General features: G+C 43.2%; 1 protein-coding gene across 2 annotated transcripts in view; it reads right to left on the reverse strand.

The window, feature by feature from the left end:
* Positions 1-913: 913 nt before the first annotated feature.
* KCNMB4 (potassium calcium-activated channel subfamily M regulatory beta subunit 4) overlaps positions 914-27,803 on the reverse strand; it is a 71,560-nt gene continuing 44,670 nt past the window's right edge. The window contains exon 3 of one of the 2 annotated variants that reach the window (XM_062202073.1): positions 914-1,729. In XM_062202073.1, coding sequence (XP_062058057.1) covers positions 1,561-1,729 — 169 coding nt within the window. In that variant the 3' untranslated portion in view covers positions 914-1,560. The remainder of the gene's footprint in view (positions 1,730-27,803) is intronic. The other variant, XM_062202074.1, reaches the window with a different exon arrangement.

Here is a 27,803-nt window from a genome sequence, read left to right on the forward strand (position 1 = left end):
ACCGAAAAGAAAAACAAAATGCTTGAACTGATTTGAGGTTTTTTTTCCTGACCTAAAATTAAAAGAGATGAAAGCAGCACTGAACTAGGAGTGTCCTTCACAACATGTATGTTCTGCTCTGGCTCGGGGATAAGCATCCACCAACAACCACAGGAACAGGTGAAGAAAGGGGCCCAGGGCTCAGAGCTGCGGCCAGCCCTTTTGTATGCATGCTTTAAATACTTATTTATTTGAAAGGCAGTTACAGAGAGAAAGAGAGAGAGAGAGATTCATCTTCCATTGCTGGGTTAGTCCCCAACAGCCACAACGGCCAGGGCTGGGCTAGGCCAAAGCCAGGAGCCTGAAATTTTATCCAGGTCTCCCACGTGGGTGGCAGGAGCCCAAGTACTCTGGCCATCTTCTCATGCCTTCCCAGGTGCATTAGCAGGGAGCTGGATTGGAAGTGGAGCAACTAGGACATAAACAGGTGCTCATGTCGGATACCGGCATCAGAGGTGGCAGCTTAATCCACTACGCCACAACTCTGGCCCCAAGAGGCAGGCCTTCTTAAGAACCACCTCCCTCTCTTAAATTTTATATGATTTTATTTATTTGAAAGGCAGAGAGAGAGAGATCCCATCCACTGGTTCACTTCCCAAATGTCTGCCAACAGCCAGGGCTGCCCCAGGCTGAAGCCAGGGGCCTGGAATATGAGTCAGGTGACCCATGTCCCCAAGTACTTGAGCCACCGTCTGCTGCCTGCCAGGGTATGCATTATTATCAAGAAGCTGGAATCAGGAGTGGAGCCGGGCTCACCACCTCACACTCTGATATGGGATGAGGGAGTCTCAAACAGGGTGTGGACTGTTGTGCCAAACGCCTGCCCCCATTCTCAGCTCTTAAGAAGTGATCTAAGGAAAAGCTCTGGATTGGCAAAGGCAGGTGCTGGTAGATGCATTTCCCCAGCCTTTGAGGGTCCCGTGCTTATGAGACACAGAACTGCCTGGAGACCAAGTTACCAACACAGTATTCCTGTTTTCAAGCAGGAAGCAAAAGACTCTTTTTAATAATGGAACCTGAGGGTCATACAGTGAGGTCAAGAGTTCTGCGGGAATTCTCATTGTCAAGTAAAAGTTTAATCTAGCAGAATCAAATATAAACCACAAGATTTTTTTTTTTTAATCCTGGGTTCTAAGCATAAAAAAGGAAATAGAAAAGAACACAGACCACTCTATTTTAATATTTTAAGTAGCATAAATCATAATAGTTTGTATACTACACTATACAAAGAATATACTGTTACTTTCCAAAGAAATGAACTTCTTATTGGGTTTTCTGAAACAGTTACTCCATACAGCTCAGAACTTGACCCTTCAGCCATGGTGAGACACACAGAATACAAGCGATGAGGTTCCAAGGCTTCCACTGTGCCTGCTTCTGCCGCCTCGGAGGGAGGAGCCTCTCGGAGACCTGTTGCGGCCCCCTCCGTCGTCACCTGCACCAGGAAACACGGGCTCTGCAGGTGGGCGTGTGCCAGCAAGTGCAGCTTCTGTGCTTTGTTCCCTGCGGGCCTGCTCCCCGTTATGTGAACTTGCGCTTCTTCATGGCTTCCGCCTTGACGGCCAGGCTCTTGGCACAGATGGTCAAGACCACAATGAGAACGCCCACCACAAATGTCACCAGGGGCCAGAGGAAGCAGTGCAGGAGGACAATCTCATCGTGCGTGCGGTGCAGGAGCACGTCGTCTGGTCTGCAAGACAGCGGGAGGAGAGAGCGGTCACACGCTTTGATACAGCACTGAAAACTTACAACCTGCAGCCAGATTTGCTTTCCAGCCCCAAAGGGGAGACTCTTCAACGAAATCACAGATCTCACTCCGACTATAAATACTACATTTGGTGCTTTTCGCTCTTGAATCAAGTAATTGGTGCAAATGTGCAGATTATGTACAATATAATTTGCATGCTGCAAAATGTCAAAATTCTAACAACCTCATGCTGTTATATTCTCCTCCATTCAAGGTAGCTTATTGGTTTCTACTTTCTCATCTTCCAGCATTCAAGTTATTGATGGGTAGACATTCACCAACAAACTCAAACTAGACCTCAGCACTTGCATGAGGCCCAAATGATCTGAACTCAACAAGAAAAGTCAGTTCAAGCCATTATTTGAACTAGTCAGAAAGACAGATGGTGTAGCCTTCAGGCCAACTCAGTTTTTTATTAACAAGCAGACAATAGCTGGATTGAAAGCACGTTTTCATGTTTCTTCTTAAGCCACTGACCCTTTTCTTGACAAATCTGGCAAAGTTTCAGCGATAAATTTTGATCTTGATCAATGTCAAATATTGACATAGAACCAGTATCTATTTTTCAATTCTGCATTGGCCTCACGGACAGGAAGTGAAGAGGGGAGAGGTATGCCCCATAGGCCAAGGTCTCTCATCTTTGATGATTAGCAAGAGATCATGGCGCTTAGCTTTCCCATAAGAGGTTTACATTTTGCAAGAAATGTCCATTATATTCGCAGGAAGGTTTGGTCTGCTACATGAGGGTAGCCATACTTCTTCCAGAAAAAGAAGAAAATAATGCAGAATAATTAGTCCAATGGCCTGCAAGAACATCAAAGACTCCAGAGTCGGCGGGCCCTGCATTTAACAGAGAAATGAATTCTTGAGGAGCGTCCATTAGTCACAGCTCTCAGAATTCAGAGTCTCTTTTCCCAGAGGACTGAAGAAAGATGCTGGGTGTTTCTGCTGCGCCTCCAGTGGCTCTATCATGTGGCTTTAACAGAAAGAGTTTTGTAGACTGGCTTTGAAATTACCTAATCTGTGCGTTTTTTAAATTCTGCACATAAAGTGAGATTTCTATTGATACTTTATTTTACAGTATTTCAACTAACATTTATGTAGAGTGCAGAGTCATGGTAACAATTAGATAAAAATCATCCCAGCTTGCAGAAATTACTCCATTTTCTGAACTCCTATAGCAACATACTGTCTTCAAGACTTGGGCTACCATTAATTTATGTGTATACATGAATGCATATATCCATGGAAGACTCACAGGGCCATAGTTTTGTCTTTTCCTGTTTCTATACACTTAAATATTGCCAAAAGGCTGCTTGTGACTGGTGAAGGGGAGCTTGCCCCTACTGCAGCTTTATTCTCCACACAAGTTTGCAAGCCTTTCATGCCCTGAAGTCTTAAAAATGGCAGAGGCCAAGGTCCAAAAACAGGGCACAAGAGTTACAGCCACATGTTAGTCTTTGAAATCCCTCTCCCGCTCTGCCGTGAGTCTGCCCCCAGCCACAGGCGCTCTCACAGCGGCCAGAGGCCTCCTCTCCCTAAGTGCATAGGAAAGGCAAATGCTGTTTCTTTACTTCTGAGAAGATCTGTTCTACTCCTCCAGAACCTAGTGGTGCAAGGATGAGTTCCCCGCTCTTCATCAAAAGGGGTGAATAACGCACAGATATTGTTAGTACCACTGAACTGTGCAGTTCACAATAGTTAAAAAGGGGCAGGCACTGTAGCATAGTGGTAAAGCCACTGCCTGCAGTGCTGGCAACCCATATGGGCACCAGTTTGTGTCCCAGCTGCTCCTCTTCCCATCCAGCTCTCTGCTTATGGCCTGGGAAAGCAATGGAAGATGGCCCAAGTCCTCGGGTCCCTGCACCTGCGTGGGAGATCTGGAAGAAGGTCCTGGCTCCTGGCTCCTGGCTTCAGATCGGCTCAAATCCAGCTGTTGTAGCCATCTGGAGGAGTGAACCAGCAGATGGAAGATATCTCTCTCTGCCTATGCCTCTCTGTAACTCTGCCTTTTAAATAAATAAGTAAATCTTTTTTTAAAACAAATAGTTAAAATATTTGAAGAAAAAGTGGAAGAGAAATGGGTGGAATTTATATGACTTTTTTTTTTTTTTTTTTTACTTTGACAGGCAGAGTTAGACAGTGAGAGAGAGAGACAGAGAGAAAGGTCTTCTTTCCGTTGGTTCACCCCACAAATGGCCACTACAGCTGGTGCGCTGTGCTGATCCGAAGCTAGGAGCCAGGTGCTTCCTCCTGGTCTCCCATATGGGTGCAGGGCCCAAGCACTTGGGCCATGCTCCACTGCCCTCCTGGGCCACAGAAGAGAGCTGGACTGGAAGAGGAGCAACTGGGACTAGAACCTGGTGCCCGTATGGGATGCCGGCACACAGGTGGAAGATTAACCAAGTGAGCCACGGTGCTGGCCCTCCTTTTTTTTTTTTTTTTTTTTTTGACATTTATATCACTATTTATATAAACGCACATGTCATTTCCATAAGGGATATAATTTTCTAATAAAATACTTCAAGTGTGGGTCCTTATTGGTATTCCTTCTCCAGTCACTATTACCGATGTTGAATAATTTACCACAATATTATACAACTGAGCCAGAAACTAGCCCAGAGGAAGGTGGATAGAAGCACCGTGCATATTTTCTGAAACACAGTTTGAAGAACATGAACAGAAAAAGGTGGCTAGTAAAATGGAGAGGAAGAGAGGAAATAATCACGCAAAAAGCTCGACCTACATATTTGCTTAGAAACTTGTTGGCATTCCACCCCCTACGAAAACCTTTCAGCAAAATGTTCTTTTAATATTTCAAGTGACAAAACACCACCATTCACTTTGAGCTAGCCATGTTGAATTGGTAATCACTTCAAAAAATGTAGACATTTCTTTGCAAGCAATTCATGTCCATTTCATTTCATATCACTCTTAAGAAGTCCCAAAGTCACCTTAAATAGGAAAAAAATTTTGTTCTGCATAATGCTTAGCTACCTTATGATTTACTAAGATTACTTCTAAATTAGTCCTTGTGAACTAAGTCTGCTCATTCAAATTGGGATTGCGGGGCCTTCATGGACAGCATCTCCCTACCTCAGTGTCCATCAGTTTTACCAGGCAGGTGGCTTTTAGCTCATTTAACAGCAGATTACTTGCAAGGTGTTTAGGCTTAGAGATTCAGGTGTCCATAATAATATGGTAGTGACTGGGGCTGGCACTGTTGTCTAGTGGGTTAAGCTGCTGCCTGTGCCATAGGCATCCCATATGGGCGCTGGTATGAGTCTTGGCAGTTGTGGATTGATCTGAAGCCTGGAGCTTCTTCCAGGTCTCCCACGTGGGTACAGGGGCTCAAGCACCTGGGTCATCTTTTGCTGCTTTCCCAGGTCATTGGCGGGAGTGGGATTGGAAGTAGAGCAACCAGGACTCGAATCGGTGCTCATATGGGATGCTGGCACCACAGGCGGAGGCTTAACCTACTAAGTGTTAAGTTAACCTACTACAGTGCTGGTCCCTTAACAGCACTTACTAAGTACTTAACTTCCAGCCTAGTCTGTAGTAGGACATTTAATCTCATTTGGTCCTTAAATAACCCTATACTCAAAAAATGTTTAACCTTCACTTGACAACTGAAGAAACTGACACAAAGCAAGTTTGTTCAAGATTAAAATAGTACCACTAGGATGTGAAGCCATACCTGTATGGTTATTAACCTGTATTATTTACCTTTATGCCAGCTTTTTGCAAATTAGCTCCAACTATGGTGTTTGTTCCAAGGCAGTTTCCTGGGTTGCAAGGTCTAGAAATCTGTCTTTCTGAGAAACTCTGGGGTGATGCTATATTTACTTGAGTTTAAGAAGCACTCCATAGTTCTAATAGTTTAAAAAAGACATAGAATGAAACACAAAGCCATTTAACTGCTTGTTTGCAAAACCACCCAAATTAATACATCTGTCCAGGTCATTGTCATGGCCTCCACAACCCTATGCAAACTGTGCACCACATGAAGGTACTGTGGGATGAGCCGGGACGACAGTGGGGGTGGGGGCGGAAGAACAAGGAGTGGAAACACAGACCAGGGCTCTGGATTTGGTCAGCATCCTTTGTTCTAATTTGCAGAAAGGTACCCTCTGGGCTAGCAGCAACACCAGTCAAAAAAGAGAAAAAGACAAATCGTCGGTGTAGATCATCCTAAATATAGAAAATATATTTCCTTTGCCTTTGTCTCACCAAAGGGAATTCTGCCATGCCACAGTGCTTTTTCTGCTATGTAATAGAGGACAAAATGGTGACCTCTTTTTTATTTTATTTTTTTCTAATGGGACGGGAAATTCCTTAACCTTAACTGGTTTATGTAAAAATCCGAATTGCATTACAATCGACTAGGACAGTAGCTGCACCAACCAACTCAGGATGATCCACTTCAAAGAGCTTTCTCCACGAGATCCTACAGGAAATGGAAATCCTTCTAGATTTATTATCACAAGTACTTCTCACTCATCTGAGCAGAGAATTTTCATTTTCATATAAGCTGCTAGAAAGTTACATTTTGGCCATTGCAGCAGACGATTTAACATTCCAGTGCCAACTACACCCCTAATGCCTTGCCCTTTTTTTTCTCACACTTTTCTAACTTATTTTATCTTGCTAAATCTCCTCAATCTTTTGGAGGGCTCATTAAACCCTTCTTAAAATAAGCATGGGAATATATGAAGTATCTACATTTACATATCAAGTATACAATCAGCCACAGAAACTTCTTTAGTTGTGGAGCTTTACTCGTATTTCTATGACAAGTAATGTACTACATCATTATAAGAATTTGCACTTATGTATTTTGATGAAATCTTACTTTAAAGTCTAAAAATGCTTCATCATTATCACAATCAAAATAATCCTGCAGTCATAATTTCAGTCCCATATGCCAGGCCTCTGGGATAGTAGCAGAACCAATGATACCAAAATGTAATGATTTCATCCTCCAAATCCCTTGAATAAATGCTCAAAATCTTGTATCATGGATAACACAACATACTTTAAAAAAAAAAGTATCTGAAATAGATAACCATAAAAACAAGTGAATTGAGTACAATAATATCCTTGACTAACAGAAAAACGCAAATGCAATGTAATTAGGATGGAAAAAATAAATAAAAATCCCAGGCTAAGAAAAGCTACTGCCTTAAGCCTAAGTGAAATTTCTCTCTGAGCTTCTTGACACCCAAAAGTAAGAGTCCCCAAGTGCCACGAAAAAAGAATAGGGGCATAATTCATCAGAGCAAACATTTTGCTAAGGCTAACCTGACAACAATTTTGCGTGCACTGTTTCAAAAAACAATCTGCCCAACATATTTAAAAGGCTCTTTAATAGCACTTTTACAAAGCTGGGTCATGATGAAATCACTGGGGAAGTTTTTACAATGCTGACTCTAAGGCCTGAGAGCTGTCAAAGCAGATTCAGGTTTTAAGTAGCTGATGATTTTTCACATCTGGGAACAATGGACTTAACAATGCTTTTCAAGTACAAGAGCATCAGCCTCGTTTTTGACAACAGCTGAAGAGTAAATCACTCAAGACAGCGCACATAGGCACCTGAAGTGTAAGCAGCCTGTGTTGGTGGCTGGAAGGAGATTCTTCTGCCAGGTTAGATTCCTCATCCGGGGGTGACAAAATAATGTTCCATAATGAAAACCAAAGAGGGGCCAGCGCCGTGGCTCACTTGGTTAATCCTCCGCCTGTGGTGCCAGCACCCCGGGTTCTAGTCCCAGTCGGGGCGCTGGATTCTGTCCCGGTTGCTCCTCTTCCAGTCCAGCTCTCTGTGTGGCCCGGGAAGACAGTGGAGGATGGCCCAAGTGCTTGGGCCCTGCACCCACATGGGAGACCAGGAAAAAGCACCTGGCTCCTGGCTTCGGATCAGCGCAGCGCCAGCCGTAGTGGCCATTTGGGGAGTGAACCAACGGAGGGAAGACCTTTCTCTCTGTCTCTCTCTCTCTCTCACTGTCCACTCTGCCTGTCAAAAATAAAAAAAAAAAAATTAAAAAAAAAACACATCCCATGAAAACACCTGACCTGATCTATCCATTAATTATTTTTTAAGACTTTCAAAGATTTTTTTTTTCTCTAAAAGATATTACAGATGGGCTGATGAAACGTTGGATTTGAATTTGGCATACTTGAGCTGTCCTGATGGAGCCAAAGCGTGTAGCTGCTGTTGGAAGCAGCCGTAACACCTTGCCTGGAGAAGGGAGAAGCATGCTTGCCTTCCCATGCAGTCCCAAGAAGCTACCTGAGCCACCAACCTAGGCGCTATTTCAAGTTCTGCTATAAATTACAGTGGGAATACAGGAGCAGAACACAGAGATCCTTTTTCAGTGTCTTTCATGTTGAAGTGCTCTATTGTGGAGACCCACTTGGAATCCCAGAATTGCTGTAAAGACACTTTGAGCTGAAACCACAGATGCGGAAGGAGGCCTTCTTAGCTTCCCATATCTGACTTTTAAATGCAACAGCTCGTATAGGAGGCTCCCACAAAAGCCCTCTGCAGGGTGGCTTTACAGCCGGAGGAAGACAGAAAGCCCACCAGGACCTGTAAAGACAAACATTGTTGCAAGCTTGCTCTCTTAAAACTCCATTTGTCCTTCCCATAGGAGACTTGGGTTCCCTGCTCCTTGTTCCTGCTAAGACAGATAAGCCCAAGTTCTAATCACTTCTTACTCCTCATCTAGGAACTGTAACAACATCTGTGTGCTTTTTACTTATCTTTTTGTAATAACTTCTGTTTATTTTCATTTTGTTTGAAAGTGGGGGTTGGGGGGTAGCTCTTCCATCCATAGGTTCCCTCTCCAAATGCCAGCAACAGCCAGAGTTGGGCCAAGTCAAAGCCAGGTGCCCAGAACTCAATCTGGGTCTCCCATGTGGGTGGCAGGGCCCAGCTCTGGCTGTTACTTAAGCCATCATCTGTTGCCTCCCAGGATGCACATTAAGAGGAAGCCAGATCAGAAGTGGAGGACCTGGGACTTGAATCAAGCACTCTGTTAAGGCATGTAGGCATCCCAAGGGTAACTTTAACCACTGTGCCAAACACCTGCTCTCACCTGAAAGGGTGGGAGAAAAGTATTTTATGTCCACCCCTGCACTATCATGAGCCTGTTTTTTGCCAATCTTAATCTTCTCATCTATAGATTGGGAATATGTACCTTACTGGGTTGGGTATTTAGCCCAGCGGGACCAGGGACTGCCACCAGGGACACCTGTGTCCTGCATCAGCGTGCCTGAGGTCGAGTCCCACCTCCAGCTCCAATCCCATCTTCCTACTTAGCTGCACCTGGTAAGCAACAGGTGAGGGCTCAAATAGTTGAGTTCCTGTTACCCACGAGGGAGCTCCAGATTGAGTTGAAGGCTCCTGGATTTAGCCTGCCCAGTTCCAGTGTTATAGGTGTCTAGCACTGATATTTTGATAAAAACTTGGTAAGTATTATATCCAGAACATGGCTTTGCTTCACTGATGGTTCATATCCATGAGTGAAGGGCTGATTACTGACTAAAGTGTTATAAACACCTCATGTTTTCCATAACTCTTTTCTCCATGTAGGTTAACATACAGTGGTACAGTTTAATTGTGCAGGAGTTGCTCCTCAGGCTTGCCTATTCAAGCCCCAAACCTGTTTCTGGACAGAGAAACTTGCTTCCAGCTTTGGTAGAATATCCAGCAGACTGGTATGTGGGTTATTTTAGGGCAATTAAAGGATTGAATGAATTATAAAGAGGAGAGATTACACGTAAGTCCAGTCTGATTGAAAGACCTAAGTAGCCTTGCAAGTTTTCGACAAACCCAGATTTGAATATAGGCTTTACAACTTGCCAGCTAGATGATCTTGAGAGAACCACTTAATCCCTGTGAGTCTTAACCTTCTCATCTACAGATTGGGAATAAGAATTTGTGCTTTACTGGGTTGGGTGGTTAGCCCAAGACTTTACCCACCAGGGACACCTGTGTCCTGCATCAGCATGCCTGAGGTCGAGCCCCACCTCCACCTCCAATCCCATCTTCCTGCTTAACTGCACCTGGTAAGCAGCAGGTGAGGGCTAAGTAGTTGAGTTCCTGCTACCCATGAGGGGGCTCCAGATTGAGTTGAAGGCTCCTGGGTTTAGCCTGGCCCAGTTTCAGTGTTTTGGGTGTTTGGGAAGTGAACCGGTACATGAGAAATCTGTCTGCCTCTAAAACAAATTTTTAAAAATTTAAATCTACCATACTTCCAAGAAATATATGAGATACTGTAGGTGTTTGGTTAGATTACTGACTCACAACTCAGAAAATGATTTTAAGATGTTGACAGTAGCATATCTTATCCAAATATCTTCTCCAACCAAACACTGTCAGGATGGAATCATAGGAAATTCTTTAGATCAAACTGAAATCCTGTGCAGCATGGATAGCTTTACTCCCCTTCAGCCTTTCTGCTCCTAATGGTAAAAATTCCAGTCCTGTACAGGTAGGCTTAACGATAGCAAAGTTAAGAGACAGAACAGGTCTACCAAGCAAATGACTACTTCAATTCTAACAAATGCATCTGAGGTCAAGATAAGCAAGGAAGAATATTCAATAACACTAGACCTTGATTAGGAACACAAAATACAAGTTCTCCTCTTAGCTTATCCCGCAAAGCATCACTTAATACACTGAATTGTTGCGGTAGTTGGGCTAGACAAATGTTTCTGCTGATGAAGATGCTCCAACACACACAGCCCGCACACGTAATTGTCTAAACTGGGTCTCCCAGAGTCAAGGCTTGGGAAAGCCACTGCAGCTCTGGGCTCCCAAAGGAACACTCTTCTTTGGAGGTTTTACTCACACCACGTGGGTAATTATTGTGTCTACATCTGTATGTTTTCCCAATCTGATTCTTAAAACCATGAGAGCAGGGAGCTGTAAGGGATGATTCCTGCCCAAGATGTCCCTGGAGGCCTCAGGAAAAAACAACAACAACAACAAACCAACAGGGTGATTGTCAAGACTTGCATAGTAGACCAATGCCTGTGATTTCGCTTTTTAGAACAAAAAAGCAAATCAATCCATCCATTTTATCCTAAGGTCAGCTGGACATAAAAAAGGCTTTTATCAATGATACATCATTCTTGTTCTTCCATTGAAAATACAACAGAAGGAGAATTGTTAAACTAGTTAGATATCCTGAGATCAGATCGAAGAAGGTGCATTAAATTGTGCTTCCAGTCGCTTTCCTCCGCCAGCCCATGTGTGAGCTGCAGGGAGAGGGAGGGTGTCACTCACAGGTTCTCTCCAGCTGGAGATCCGATCCGGCCTTGCAATTGCTGATTCCATGAGGTTTTGCAAACTAGATCACAGCTGCGTTTCAGAAATTCCTGTGAGCTTTTCTTAAGAAGAATAAGACGGTTCTTTGGGGGTATTTTCTTTGAGTTAACAAGTAAGTTGTTTATTTCACAGCAAGTGTTTCTGGTCAAAATGTTAAAACTTAAGGTTTAAGCAGAAATAAACTAGAGAAAAGACAATATCTATATTCTTCTATTCATCACATATTCTAATAATTTTCACCTTGTGTTCCTACTATGTAGCTCCAATTTTAAAGTGAAAATCCAATACTATTTTACATTAGTGTGGATGATTTAAGTTGTGTGGGGACGGGGACAACAGTGGTCATTTGGAGAAGATTGCTCACTACCTTATTCTCTCCACCCCCATCATAAAATATTCCAGGTAAGTCAGGACTTTAACTACCTAAAGCAGACCACAAACACTCTGTAAGAATACTGACATTTTTAGAAATCTTGGAGTTTCTTCATTTATAAAATGGGAAACAAAATCCTTATTAAGGAGACTGAATAAATGGACACAACTGGAAACCATTATTCGTAGTGAAACAAGCTAGTCCCAAAAAGACAAATACCGTATGTTCTCTCTGGTCTGCAGTAACTAATAGACTATCCAAAAGGTAATGCATAGAAGTGAAACTGACACTTTGAGATGGGAAGATTTTGAACAGCCCTTGTCTCCACTGTTGAGGAACAGTGGTTTTTGATAGATAGATAGATAGATAGATAGATACATACATACATACATACGCACACTATTTTTTTAGCTCTTAGTGTAGGGTTAATCTTATTAGTATAAAGTTAACTGAAAATAAATCTTTGTAAAAAATAAGAATGGGAATAGGACAACGAAGTGGAAGAAGGGTGGGAGTGCGGGTGAGAGGGAGGGTAGGATGGGAAGAATCACTATGTTCCTAAATTTGTATATATGAAATCCATGAAGTTTGTATACTTTAAGTAAAAGGTTTCCAGGTTAAAAAAAAAAAGAAGAAGAAATGTTAAAAAAAAAAAAAAAAGGTGATGAGATGCAGGCCTTGTGGTGCAGCAGGTGCAGCTGCTGCTTGGGATTCCAGCATCCCACTTTGCAGGGCCAGTTGGAGTCCCATGTAATCTGCTTCTGATCCAGCTTCCTGCTAATGCACCTGGGAAGGCAGCATACGATAACTCCTGTACTTGAGTCCATGCTACATATGTGGGATCCACTGATGGAGTTCTGGGCTCCTGGCTTCAGCCTGGCCCATCACTCACTGTTGTGGGTATTTGGGGAGTGAACCAGTGGCTGGCAGAAGCTCACTCGCTCGCTCACTCTCTCTCTGTCAAATAAATAATTAAATCTTCAAAAAGAAGAATATTGAGTCAAGGTATCTATGTGGGCAGTATCTTTCCACAAAACCCTACCTAGCACATGGCCTCAAATCTAGTCCATATCCAAGTTTTCCAACCTTAACTTGTCAACCTGTAGAACATCACAACACAGAATAAGAGTGATACTTTCAGATCTCAGAGTTGAAGAAAAACTCAGATTCATTGTAAAAGGCACTTAACCAAGAGCTACCTACAAATTCCTATCTGTGCTTTCTGTTGCTGTTCAAATTTAGTGACTTAAGCCAATACAAATTCACTCTTTCAGTCTGGCAGTCAAGAGTCTGAAATCTGTTTCACAAAGCTCAATGAAGGTACAAGGAAGGCTGTGTTCCTTCTAGAAGCTTCTATAGGACAATCTGTTTCCTGGCCTTTTCTAGCTTCCAGAGGTTGCCTGCATTCCTGAGTTCATAGCTGCAACCCAGCATCATTCTTTTCTTGCTTCCACCACCATATCCCCTTCCTCTTGTTTCTTTCTTATAAGGACTCTAATCTGATTACATTTAGGGCCCATCCAGATAATCTGGTATAATCACCTCATCTCAAAATATTTTACTTGATCACATCTTCAAAGTCCCTTTTGCCATCTTTGCCATCCAAGATAATATAACTCCATGGGGGATAAGGAAGTGGACATTTCTAGGGACCATTATATAACCAGACAACTGTAAACTAGCTTCTTACATGACCTGAATAATCAATTTCTCATTAACAAACACTTTCTACCTCTTTCACCAATTACTCACGCAGGACTAAATCACTGGCAGAAGCATTTAAGAAAACCTTAGGGGAATAAACTTTCCTGGCATCCCAATCTGAATTATACAAAAATATTTACTTCCTTCATCCTTTTTTTCACAATGTTGGGCTTCTCGTGGCACAGGTATTTACATACAAAACACCCTCTCCTTCCTGGAACATGAGTACACACAGTGAAACCCTGTTCTTTCCTTCGTCCACACCACTCTCCTACATGGTGCCTTGGCTTAGCTAGAGTTCCACTACTTCACCAGGACGCTCTGTTCCCAAGGACACCATTACCTGAACTTCGACATTTTATTACAACCCTAACTCCACTTCTTCTGAAGGGAGTGCCTCTTTATTTCCTGTGAGATTCCCTTCTTGTGTTTGTAATACATCTTTGTATTACAATTTCCTTTTCAACTCTACTCTTTGTCAAATATGGCCTTCCTGGGATCACTCCCGCTGAAACATGGCACTAGTAATTCCTATGTTAATTTTAACCACAATTCTATGCCATAGCCTACGTTTGACTTTCCTGGACTTTTTTTGTTTTTTTGCCCTCAACTATTCTTCAAGTTTTTTTAAAAAATTCTGAGTTGTAAAATTGAGCTGGAATTTCCAAAAAAGGGAAATTCAGAGATAAACAGTTATTCATGTCGTTTTATATTGGTAATTTATGAGCCTTATAATTCTATTTTATATAAAGTTTTACCATCTCCCTATCCAGCCCATTCCATTCTTTAATGACCCACATTCATTATTTGAAAAAGCAATATTGTATTATTAAATCAGGTTTTAGCCACAAATGGGGACATTGAAGGCTGCCCATTGTGTCCCCAAAGAAAATCTCTCAAAACTCAGTATCTATCTTAGCAATGCCTATTCCGGGACAATCATGCTCAGAAAATAGAAATGTTGATTTATGATGCCAATGCCCAAAATACCCTTCTGTTTTGCAGTTTCTTAGAGGAATTAATTCTTCAACATCAAATAGTGCCTGCTACGATCTACATTGTCTTACGAACACAGGATGACAAAAGGGACTCCCGAAACAAACCAGAAGAGGTAAAGGACTAACAGGACATCCCACGTTCTCCTCGTTGTGTAAGGCCAAACAATGGGATCCCTTCTTCACTTTGTGAGGCTAAATACCAAGTACATAAAGCTCTTCTAGAAAAGGCTGCAAACATTGCAAGTATTAATCCCTGGGCAAAGATATTACGTGTCTTTCTCTCAGAACCTTGAAAGACAAGGTGGAGACTCCTCTTTGAAATTAAATAAATGATGCCCAAGGACCTAAAAGTGGTATCTTGTAAGTCCATCCAATGCCATAATTCTAGGACCGTAGCCTTCAAACCTGCTTCATTGTTTCAGGGGGAAGAAAGCTGTGGGTTACACCAGCAGAGTGCCTGCACACATTTAAAAAAAAGATCTTTCTGAAAGATCATTTTAACAACCAGGTTTTGTGTCATTTCCCTAAACTGAATCATGTTCTCAGCCCTCGCTCCAAGCAAAGAGGACACAGAGAACGAGCAGGAGATGTAATCACGGATCACACTTGCCTTGTGGGCGTGAGAAACCGTTTCCAGGGAGAAAATGACAAACATACTGATGCACCCAAAATATGCATATCAGCTAGGATTCCATTGGGTGTTTCTAAGGCTGGCAAGAGCTTCAGCATTTGGTTCTCAAGGAAATGAGGAGGGTAAGGAATCCCCTCAAATGTCAACGTGTTTTCCTACTGTCTGCAGAGTATCAGGCGTGTTGTGTGCAGTTGACGGATGACACTTAAAGGAGGTCAAGAGACATTTTTCTCCATGGTTTTGGACATGAAATCAAGTCGGCAAGGGCCCCCTAAACAGTAAAATCCAAGTGGGGGCAGAGCAAAGCAGGCTCCTGGACTCACTGAGAGTTCAAATGCAAATGTCCTGACAAAGACCAGGTTCTGTCCGGCTCTGCAAAGGCTGGATTTCTTCCAGTGGTTCCTGCACCTCCTAGGGCATCCACAATCCTTCAAAGAAAGGAGTCAAAACCTAGTGCCGCAGAGTTTGTTAGGCAAACCAGTGGGTGGAAAAAAGGGCAAGATCTTAGGCTTCATGAGGATTTTCTCAAAAACCACGCATATTTGTTTGAAATTGCAAATATCACCAATGTATCTGCATAAACAGTCATGTGTATTTGCTGGTGTTTTTACAGACCGTGCCAACTATTTTCAGAAAATTTCCGAGAGCAAGTGATCATGTTTACAACTCTGTTTTTCATCAGTGCTTTTCTTCCTGCTTGTTTTGTTAATCTACCACCAGCCCAGCCAACCCCATGTACATATAACATCTGTCACTAGGATTTCTTGTTCCTTCAACCCCTGCTCTCTACTTAGGTGCTTTGCCTGCCCTTCTTGAAGAGCCTCCCAAGGCTGCTACTCCCACACACACCACTGTTCAGACCTGGTATGCCTGGTGTTGTCTGCCCAGATAAGCCAATAGCAAATAGCAAATGAGCCCAGGCAGGTGAGTGGACATTCTGTTATTTCCACACCTAGGATCTGGTAACTCATCCTGCACTCATTCATTCTGTAATTTACTCTCAGGAAATGACCTTCAATGCCTGATTAGGTTAAGTCTATTCCCTATAATGAGATCCTCAATGAAGAAAAAGCAGCCACTTGCCACAATTTGCTTCCTCTTATCTATCTCTCGCATGGATATTGCACCATTATTTTGGCAGCTCTGGAGAACAGATGCTCGAATGTATCCTGGGAGGGGGAAAAGTCAATTGCAGGTCTTTGGATTATTAGGAAAGCTCTGGGGAAGGGCTTCTTCCTGTTAAAATATTATCATTCTAGAAGATTCCCTATTGTTTACTCTTTATTTATTAATTTTTATTTTATTGGAAAGACAGAGATTTTCCATCTGCTGATTTACTCCTCAAATGCCTGCAATAGCCAGGGCTGGGCCAGGCGGAAGACAGGAGCCTGCCACTCCATCCCATTTCCCACATGGGTGGCAGGGACTAAAATACTTAAGCCATCATCTTCTGCCTTCCCAGGGTTCACATTAGCGAGAAGCTGGATCAGAAGTGGAGTAACCAGGACTCAAACAAGGAACACCAATACGAGGTGTGGACATCAGAGGTGTTAACTTAGCCGCTGTGCCAAACACCCACCCCAAACATTCCCGATCTTTAAAAGCCCATGTTTTTAAATAAAATAATTTAAGTTACTTTTTAAATTAAATAATTAGCAGAGTATATGTATTTGGCTACTGCATGTAGGCAGATACAAATAGGCTGGTATTTCTATCAAGGCTAGCAATCATTCATTCATTGTAACTTCTAAATTATGTAGTCAAGAGTACATGAGTAATAGCTTTGCATTCAGGATTTTTTTGTACTCTATTAAGCAGTTGTATCTCTTGGTTTAAAAGCATTAAGCAGATTTGGAAATACTTTTGCACGATAAAATTAGCTAACTTATTTGAGGCTCTTTTTCTAAACAATAAATGGTTCACAAATATATGTTTAGAGAACTAAAGTACTATAGAGAAATGTATAGCAATAAAAATGTTGACTTCTGGCTCAATAATGTAATTTGTTAATGTGTATTTTCATCTACTTAAAAAGCAGAGGGGAGAGAGAGAGCAAGAGAGTGGTGGGGGGGAGAAAGGGGGAGAGGGGAGGCGGGGTGGGGGGGGGAGATAACTTCCATCTGTTGGCTCCTCAAAGGCCTGCAAGAGGCTAGCCAGAAACCAGGAGCCCAGAACTCCATCCTGATCTCCCACATGGATGGCAGGGGCCCAAGCACTTGGGCCATCATCTGCTGCCTCCCAGGATGCATTAGCAGGAAGCTGGATCAGAAGCAGAAGAGCCGAGACATGAACTGACACTGACATGGATAAGGGCTGCCTGGTTGGTTAACCGGCTGCACCACAACACCCACCCCAATAATAGAATTTTAAAACTTGAGTAATTAAAAATAACCTCTCAGTCAATCTTAAAGTCTCTCTTAGATGTGTCAGCAACTTAATTTATCCTGGTAGCATGTGATATCCAAAATTTAAAAAAATATATGTAAATAACCGTCTGGCATAACACGTGGTAAAGAGTTTGAAAATCACTAAAAATTTCAGGCACTGGCATTTCTAGGAAATGTTGCTTTATTTTCTTTTCCCATGAGACTAACATGAATGTCCCAGATAGGGGTCACTCCTTCAGCCAGGGTCCTGCAGGGATCATGGTTTGGAGCAAAGCTGCATATGACCCTAGACTGGCAGGCACAGAGTATACGCTTCTACCGTTATAAACGTCTAAGAGTTTCTGGTTCTTACCACAGAACAGTTTAGCCTAAGCTCAGTTTACTAATTCAAAATCCAAGGTGGTCACAGTTAGTTCCAGGGTGACTGTTAGGCACCGGGGTTAACAGCCGACGTGGATGCCCACATCCCATATTGGGGTGCCTGGGTTTCGGTCTTGGCTCCATTTCCAACTCAGCTTCCTGGCAATGCACACGCTGAGAAGCAGCAGGTGATGGCGCTGATACTTGGGTTCCTGCCACCCTTGCAGGAGACACAGACTGAATTCCAGTCTTCAGGCTTTGGCTTGGCCTGGCCTTGGCTGCTGTGGTCATTTGGGGAGTGATCCAAGAGATCGAACATCTCTGACTCTGTGTCTCTCTACCTTTCAACCAAACTGAAAATACATTTTAAAAATGTTCAAAGTTCTCTCTTAATCTAAAACCCAGAACCAGTTATAGACATAGTTGTGCATATTTAAAAAGACTATCTTGGTTCTCTTCCATTCAGCCATCCAACAGCACTTGCAGAATACCTATGACGGTGGCAGGCTCCAGGGTCATCCTTGTGTGTGCACTCTGCCTACAGCGGTGAACCTGAGGGCAGGAAGGCTGCTTCTCCTGTTTACATACCCGTTACCTGGCATAAAGCCTGGCACCTGCTCTAGGTGCTCTGTGAATGTTTGTTCTTCACATATTGATGGAATCCATCTCAAAATGCAATGGATACTTGCACAGTGCAGGGGTACTTAAAGAGAAGGGGTACTTAAATTTGCCTGGGAAAATAAAAAGGAACTATCTTTTGGGCATACATAAAAGAAGAACAGGAGTTTAGGGTTTGGTGAATAAACAGGCAAAGAATATATTTGTAGATGACACAGCACATACAAAGCACAGATGCTCTGGTTCTAGATGATTTGCCACCAAAGATACACCAAAAAAAAAAAAACACACAATAGTATAGTAGCACAATCGTTGGTCAGACTTAATAGAGCCCCTTATGCAATCATCTCCTAGTACGGAGCAGAACCCTGGCAGATGCTAGTGGCGCTGCACAGAGCGGCAAAGAGCATGGATCTGGAAAATGCATCAGGAAGTTGGGATCCTGGCTCTGACGCTTGCCAGCTGTGGGATCGGGCAGGTTCCCTAAGTTCTCTGTGCTTCAGTTTCTTCGGACTGAGGCAGGGTTGTGGCACACCAGCAGGTTAAGCTGCCCCTTGGGACACAGCATCCCATCTAGGAGCCCTGGTACAGTCTCCTGCCTCCATTTTTGATACAGCTTCCTGTGAACGCACACCTGGAAAGGCAGCAGGTGATTCTCAAGTATGTGGGTCTCTACCGCCCATGTGGAAGATCTTTTTTTTTTTTTTTTCTTTTCACAGATAGAGTTAGACAGTGAGAGAGAGAGACAGAGAGAAAGGTCTTCCTTCCATTGGTTCACCCTCCAATGGCCGCTATGGCCAGAGCTACGCCGATCCGAAGCCAGGAGCTAAGTGCCTCCTCCCAGTCTCCCATGTGGGTGCAGGGGCCCCCACATGGAAGATCTTAGATGAGTTCCTGGGTCCTGGCTTCAGCCTGGTCCAGCCTCAGCTGCTGAGGGCATCTGGGGAGTGAAACAGCAGATGGAAGATCTCTCTCTCTCTCTCTCTCTCATTCTCTCCTCTCCCTCTCCTCTATCACTTTGCCTTTCAAATAAATAAAAATAAACTTTAAAAAAATAATAAAATGTGATGGCATTGTGGTCCAGTGGGTTAAGATGCCATTTGTGACACCAGCATCCCAAATCAGAATGCCAGATTGAGTCCTGGCTGCTCTACATCCAATCCAGCTTCCTGCTAATACGCTGGGGATGGAAGAAGAGGATGACTCAATACTCTGGCCCCTGCCACCCATATGGGAGAACCAGGATGGAGTCCCAGGCTCCAGGCTTTGGCCCAGCCCAGCCCTGGCTATCTTGCCATTTGGGGAGTAAACCAGTAGATCAAAGTGTTCTCTCTCTCTCTCCTCTTTTTCTGTCTCTCCCTCTCTGATGCTCTGCCTTTCAAATAAACAAATAAATTTTAAGTAATGAAAAATAAAATGAGGATTATAATACCGTATCTTGTAAGAGTACTGCGTAGAGTCAATGGGTTAATATATATGAAGCACTTAACAGTCCACTTACAGAGGAAACATGATATATAGGTGTTGGCTATTATTGAAGGCCAGAGGAAGGTCTCTATCTATGTCCCAGTTCTTTTTAGCCATTTAATCTATAACTTGAATAAGGGAATTATTCAAATTAGGCACTAATTATTGAAATTAGGCACTATTCAAATTAGGCACATTTGACTTATAATTAAGGTAGTATTATGATAGAAAAAATTAACAAATATGTATGAAAATCAATCTAGTACTATACTCAAAATTCAAAATAATCATAAGAGACCAGAACAATCAGTCAACAACAATTTATATAGTGATAAATGTAAAATTATTTCATTTTAAAAAATGTTAATTTGTATGACTAGAGCCTAGGGAGATTACTGACGCCATAAACAAGAGTGTTAAATTGTTAAATCAACATCAAGAGTCACTGTGTACTTACGTACCATGTGGGATCTGTCCTTAATGGGTTGTCCAATGTGAAGTAATGATATAGCTAGTACTGAAACAGTATTTTTACACTTGTGTTTATGTGTGGGTGCAAACTGATGAAATCTTTACTTAGTATATACTGAATCAATCTTCTGTATATAAAGATAATTGAAAATGAAAAAAAAACTTGGTGTTAAATTGGAAATTACATAGAAAATTAATCAATTTTTTTGAAAAATATCATGTAGGATCTCTGTCATTAATGTGCTGTACACTGTTATTTAATGCTATAACTAGTACTCCAACAGTATTTTTTCACTTTGTGTTGCTATGGGAGGGCAAACTGTTGAAATCTTTATATATACTAAACTGATTTTCTGTATATAAAGAGAATTGAAAATGAATCTTGATGTGAATGGAAGGGGAGAGGGAGCGGGAAAGGGGAGGGTTGTGGGTGGGAGGGAAGTTATGGAGGGGGAAGCCATTGTAATCCATAAGCTGTACTTTGGAAATTTATATTCATTAAATAAAAGATAAAAAAATAAATAAAAATATGAGATTTTTGACATTAAAAAATGTTAATTTGTTATTTATTTTTCAACTTGAAAGAGCAATGAAGAGAGACAAAGACAGACAGACAGACACACACACACACACACACAGATGGACCAACAGAGAGAAATAGGGAGGGAGAGACAGAGGGAGGGAGGAAGGGATCCTCCATCCACAGATTTACTCCCCAAATTCCTGCAACAGGAAGGGCTGGGCCAGGCCAGAGACCAGGAGCCTGGAACTCCATCCAGGTCTCCCATAGGAGTGGCAGGGGCCCAAGCACTTGGGTTATCATCTGCTGCCTCCTAGGACATATTAGTAGAAAGTCTGATGGGAAGTAAAGGAGCTAGGACTCAAAAGAGCATTCTGATATGGGAAGTGGACAACCCAAGCGAGGTCTTAACCCACTGCACCATATACCTGTCCATTACTTTTCTAAAAGTATTTTATTTATTCAAGAGCAGAGCGAGAGAGAGAATGAGAATATACTCGATCTACTGGTTCACTCCCCAAATGCTTACAATGGTTTAGTTGGGTCTGGGCTGAAGCTAGGAGCTGGGAATGGCACTGATCCCCCGACTTCAGCCACTACTGCTGTCTCCCAGGGTCTGCATTAACAAGATGCTGGACAGAAACTAAAGGCAGGAAGTGAACTGGGGCATGCTAAATGTAAGATGCAGGTGTCTGAACTGCTGGGCCAAATGTCCACTCCCTAAAATGCTTATATGTCAATCTGGAACACAAATCTCACCTACCTTTAGGAATTGGGGATTCATGCTTTGAGAGCAATGTGTATAAAGCAGATGTGGAGGAAGTAGATTTAGTTCATTATAAGCCCTGTAAGAAACAACAGTGGATTATACCTGACAAAAAACCCACAGCCAGGTCAGGCCTCATGTATTGAGTGTTGGATTACAGACTGAACAATGCTATTAGAAATAATGTGTCTTCGGCCGGCGCCGTGGCTCAAAAGGCTAATCCTCCGCCTTGAGGCGCCGGCACACCGGGTTCTAGTCCCGGTTGGGGTGCCGGATTCTGTCCCGGTTGCCCCTCTTCCAGGCCAGCTCTCTGCTGTGGCCCGGGAGTGCAGTGGAGGATGGCCCAAGTGCTTGGGCCCTGCACCCCATGGGAGACCAGGAGAAGCACCTGGCTCCTGCCTTCGGATCAGCACAATGCGCCGGCTGCAGCGGCCATTGGAGGGTGAACCACGGCCGCAGTGGCCATTGGAGGGTGAACCAACGGCAAAAGGAAGACCTTTCTCTCTGTCTCTCTCTCTTTCACTATCCACTCTGCCTGACAAAAATAATAATAATAATAATAATAATAATAAAAGAAATAATGTGTCTTCTTCACCAGGCCAGCTCGGGACGCAGCGAGAAGAGCATCAAAAGATTCTATTCCCAACAGTGATGGTCACGTGGACTCATGACACCTATGGTCTGACAGTCAAGGGCTTGGGTTCAGATCTTCACCCTGCTCCTCCCTGGCTGTGCAATCTTAAAGTCTCTCCTGTAAAACTCAGACCACATGGACCACCCTCACACTGAGACTCTAGTGCCAACCAAGATGAATTTTTAAAAATGGTGGTGAAGTATATCTAATAAAATCTGTCATTTTTATGTACAATCTGGTGGCACTAATTAGATTCAGAATATTATGTTATCACCAACACTACTTATTTCCAAAATGTTTTCATCACACCAAACAGAAAGGTTATAACCACGAAGCAATAAACTCCCCATATCGCTTTTCTTCCAGCCTCCGATGACCTCTCACCTACTTTCCGTCCTATGAACCTGCCTATTCTATGGATTTCCTAAGACAGATATCTTGACAACTAAAACTGTCAGAATAGCCTTCTGAAGGAGGAAGTCATGTCCAATGTCACCTGAGCTTCCAGCAGAGCATGGACAACCCTTCCCGAAAAATGGTGTGGTGAGGACTTGCTCGGGGTTGGAGGGAATGCCTGGACAACGTCCCTGGACTTGACAGCACACTCTCTGTGCGTTATAAGCTACTTCTGGCCCCATTTCATCTGAGATGAAACTGAGGCAAGAGCTCTTCAGTAAGTAGCCCAAGGTCAATCACTGGGTCACGAGGGGAGCTATGCATAGCACTCAAATCTCCTGACGCCCAGCCCTGCCCTGCATTCCGCCGGCAGAAGATGCTGCTCTCCATGACCTACTTGTCCTACGGTTCTTGTATTTTTCCTCCTAAATTCCCTCAGGGCTTTGTTTGAAGACGGAGTAAACCATCTCACATGAAGTGATTTGATAGCATCCAATTCATGACTACATTGCCGTGATGAATAAAGCTGTTAGAAGATGAATATGTAAGCGAAAAATGACTGGTGAACCATCAGAAAACAGACCCTCAAATTTGCATGTTAAGTGGCGTGTGTGGCCGTTTGGACGTCAGACTGAGAAAGAACACTGGAATGAATTCCATACACATTCTACAGCATCCAGGGGAGCCACAGAAATCATTGCTTGCTTGCTTGCTTTTTTTTCCAAGTACAGATTTAGAGACCAAAGACAGCCTTCAATTCTGATGTAATCTCTCTTAATATGGAACCAGACACAAATGTACATGGAAAAGACTCAATCTGGGTAAGATTCCAGACACACTGTTTGTTTTTTAAGACTTGGGGTTTATCATTGAACTCAATGTCTAAAGAGAAAGCCAATATGTTCCTTTTAAAAATAACAAAGGAGGGGGCGGCCGTTTGGCCTAGTGGTTAAGCCGCCCACATCCCACAGAGGAGTCCCTGGACTGGATACCTAGCTTTGGCTCCTGACTCCAGCTTCCAAGTAATACAGACCCCAGAAGGCAGCAGGCGATGGCTCAAGTGACTGAGTTCTTGTCACCCATGTGGGAGATCTGGACTAAGTTCCTGGCTCTGGTCTCAGCCTAGGCCTGGCTGATTAGGGTATTTAGGAAGGGAGCCAGTGAATGGAAACTTGTTTTCTTTAAAAAACAAATATTTATTTATTTAGATTTATTATTTATTTGAAAGGTAGAGATACAGAGAAGCAGAGGCAGAGAGAGAGGTCTTCCATCCACTGGTTCCCCAAATGGCTGCAACAGCCTGAGCTATGCTAAACCAAAGCCAGCAGCCAGGAGCTTCTTCTGGGTCTCCCACATGAGTATAGGAGGCCCAAGCACTTGGGCCATCTTCTACTGCTTTCCCAGGCCATAGCAGAGAGCTGGATCAGAAGCGGAGCAGCTGGGACTCGAACCAGTGCCCATATGGGATGCCAGCACTGCTTTACCTGCTACACCACAGCGCTGGCCCCAAACTTACTTTCTCTGTTTGTGTCTTTGTCTCTCTCTCTCTGCCTTTCAAAAAGAAAAATAAAATAAAATAAAATAGCACCCAAACTAAGTAACTAGTCTCTTCTCCAATGACAGGTTGTAAGAAATCATTTTTAGGGTAAATAGAAAACAAAAAATAAGTAATTAACTTGTTACCAAATATCAAATATAGTATCTAGTAATTCAGTCAAATGGCAAGACAAATTTCTCATAGAATTTTCCAAAATTTCAGGTCTCGCCCTCACATGCACATTATTTCTCCATGTGTAGCCTAAGAGGTCCATCAGTAAAGATGAATTTTTTCTTCGATAATTTGTCCCTTAGAAAACCAAAAGAAAAAACTGAGAAGCCAATGGTACAATGAAGTTCAACACAGAAGTACATAAAAAAGAAATGTGATTATAGAGCTTCACATTTTAAAGCTCAACCTGTTTTGGAATACGCAGATGTGAAAATAAACTAATTGATCCGTTCTTGTTCACTATACTGTTTAGGAATGTATTCTGATGCCTATTTCTATGCATCTAGGTGTTGCCTCGCATAAGCAGGAACTTGGGGGGGGGGGGGGGGAGGGTGTCAGGCCAGGCAGGGCAGCTCCTCCACAATGGGGCCAGGGAGCTGCTCCTTTCTTTCTGCTCTGCTGAACGTTTCTCACCTCAAAGTTGTAAGATGGCTTTTGTACTTTGTGGAAGACGTGCTTTCTGCCAGGACAAAGGTAGCAGGAGCAGGAGACGGTGACGCTTGTGCCAGGAAAGGCAAAGGCTGTCCCAGGAGCCCTCCCAGCCCCAGGTGATGCTGCCTCCAATAACGGCTGCCCAGGACAGAAAGTCAAAGTCAGCCTCCTCTTCTCAACTGGAACCCCACCAGACATCGGGGGCATCCCAACATCTAAGGATCCCACCTCCTGCGCGTCTTGTGTCCATTCTGACCTCCTCTCCTCCGGCACTCCCTCTGCCACTGCCCAAGCTTGCCTCACCCCTGGCTACACTGGGGTGACCACTTCTGCACTGTTCATCGTTCCCCTAACTATGGCTTATAACCGGTTTATCCTCCACACTGCCGCCTGGCTGGTCTTTCGGAAACACACGTGGGATTATCATTCCTCCACTGCACATGGTAGAAGATGTGAGCCCTTCAGCATGGCACCAGGGCAGTGGGGTATCTCACTCAGCCTCTCCAGGTCATTTCCCACTTTCCCTTCCAGCAGGCTCCTCAGGCTTCTTCCAGCTGCCCATGCTATTTCCAATTTCAGTGCCTTTGGGCATGCTGCTTATTTTTCCTGAAATCCCTTCCCCTGGCTTTATCTGGCAAATTCTCATCCATTCTTTAAAACTCAACCTCAAATCTTCTTAAGGTCATTCTTTCTGCACTCTTTATCGCTACCCAAGTAGGTCCAGGCACTACTCGACATTCGTGTTTATGTATATTTGTATGCATGTACATATGTACATACCTGTGCACATGCACATTTGTGTGTGTGCCTCTAACATTATCGTACTCTAACATTACGGTACTCCCTACATGCACCCCAATTACCTGTTTACAAGTTTGTCTTCCAGAGAAGGCAGTGCTCTCCTTGAGGACAGAGGCAAAGTCTTATTACTATGACCACTTCTACCTGCTACATAGCAGGTGGTTAATAAATGCTGGTTGAATAAGTGAGAGAGTAAATGACTGGAAGGGTGGATTTTAAGGATGAAATTTAGGATGTTAGAAAGAGTAACATCAGGATAGAAGAGTGGTAAGCTATTTTGTGGTTGCAAGACCTTTGTAGTCCCTGAAATGCTGCTTATTTCAGACAGGAAATGGGTATTCATGTAAGTTTTCCAAACACCTGAAGCTTTTTTTTTTTTTTAAGCTGAACAAAAACCAATGAAAATATTTAAAATATTGCTGGTTTAAAAAAGTCTTTCTAAAAATGCGTTACACATCTCCTTGCCTTTAAAGGAGATGATGTTGAACCAAATTTAACCTTTTTTGATGACTCAGTTCACCATTACGAAACTCAATTAGTGTTGAGGCAGGAGGCCTGTCTGCTCCCCTGCTAAATGACTCCAGACTGCTAACCACTTAGTCCCGCCCCGTTTTCTCTCTTTGCCATCACTAGGATTTTATCTGGCGTCTTAAGTTGCTGTAATTGTACAAGCCTCCGAGGCCAGAGAATCACAAAACCACAGAATTTGAGAGCTGAAAGGAATCTCAGAGATCGTTAATCAGCCTATCAAATTTTATAGAGAAGAAAAGTAGGCCCTAAGTAGGCCAATCATTGCTTTTAATCTTCTTCTATTTTAGTGGCTTTTAAACTGTGTGTTCGGCACAGCACTCTACTCAGTTTGAGCCCAGACTATTATGTTCATCTCTCTTTAAAATGCTAAGGGTAAACTTGATTTAAAAAACATTTTACAGGATACACACACTTTGAAGCAACTTAAAAATTAAGATATATCTTTTCAGTACCATAAGCACAGTATACATACCAATTTCTTTAGGGGTTGTGTGTATGTGTGTTCTATTACTTTACTCATGAATAAAATCCAAATTATTTAGTCATTCAACAACTAAGTCTCCATTCAGTGAATAATCGGGCTATTCACTGATTAATTTTTCTAACCTAGTTGTTGGAAATGTACAGTACACTGGAAGAAAAACACATATATTTACTAAGAACTCACTATTGTGCAGATGTGAGCCTTAAAAATAAAATCTCTTAAGACAGCTAATGTTGGCTGGTGCCGTGGCTCAACAGGCTAATCCTCCGCCTAGCAGCGCCGGCACCTCGGGTTCTAGTCCCGCTCAGGGTGCCAGATTCTGTCCTGGTTGCCCCTCTTCCAGGCCAGCTCTTTGCAAAAGCCCAAGTCCTTGGGCCCTGCACCCGCATGGGAGACCAGGAGAAGCACCTGGCTCCTGCCTTTGGATCATTGCGGTGCGCCGGCCGCAGCACGCCAGCCGCGGCAGCCATTGGAGAGTGAACCAACGGCAAAGGAAGACCTTTCTCTCTGTCTCTCTCTCTCTCACTGTCCACTATGCCTGTCAAAAAAAAAAAAAAAAAAGATAGCTAATGTAACCCTAGGTTAGAGATATGAAAACCAAGACAGAGAAGTTGAACCATTTGCCCGAGATCATACAATTAATTAATGGTAGAGGAGCAATGTCCATGCAGAATTCTGATGTCACATGGTTGCTGCTGTTAAGGAAATCATAGTCTAAAAGAGGAGCAAAGCACATATTCAAGGAACTCTGTAACAGCGTGATCATGCAACCATGCAGTTGCTTTTCGGTAGGAGCACACATAAAAAGTAATGAACTACATTTGAAAAGGTAAGAGAATGTTACATGGTGACCTCTGAGTTGAGTCTTAATCGTAGTATTAAAACAAGGACAGCAAACACCTTCTCAGGAATTAGGAGCAGTAGGCACGTACCATCTCACCAACCATCTCACAATAACCTTACTAGACTCCCTTCCTCAGGGGCAGTGGAGGAAGTGACAGGTGAAAGCCACATGCTCCAGACCATGCCGTCAGGAAGTGCCTGGCTCCAGGGTTCATTCCAGAACCTCTGTGCTATCCTAATTCCTACAAGTGAAAAAGGTGACATTGCCTCCAGGTGAGGGAGAGGAGAGAGACAAGAACCAAGCCAGTCAGGTGCACGGCCAACAGGGAGGAAGCAGACTGCAGTGGCCAGATAAAAAGCCCCCAGTGCCCTACATAACCCCTGCCCTGCCTGACTGCTCCCTCCACCGAAGGGAAGCTGCACGCCGCCTGCTGTCCACACACACCACTCTCCCTCTCCTTCCCAGCTCTCCTGCCACGTTGGCCTTTCCATTCCTAAAACT

This window comes from Lepus europaeus, chromosome 10, assembly GCF_033115175.1.
Source record: "Lepus europaeus isolate LE1 chromosome 10, mLepTim1.pri, whole genome shotgun sequence".
Taxonomy (NCBI): domain Eukaryota; kingdom Metazoa; phylum Chordata; class Mammalia; order Lagomorpha; family Leporidae; genus Lepus; species Lepus europaeus.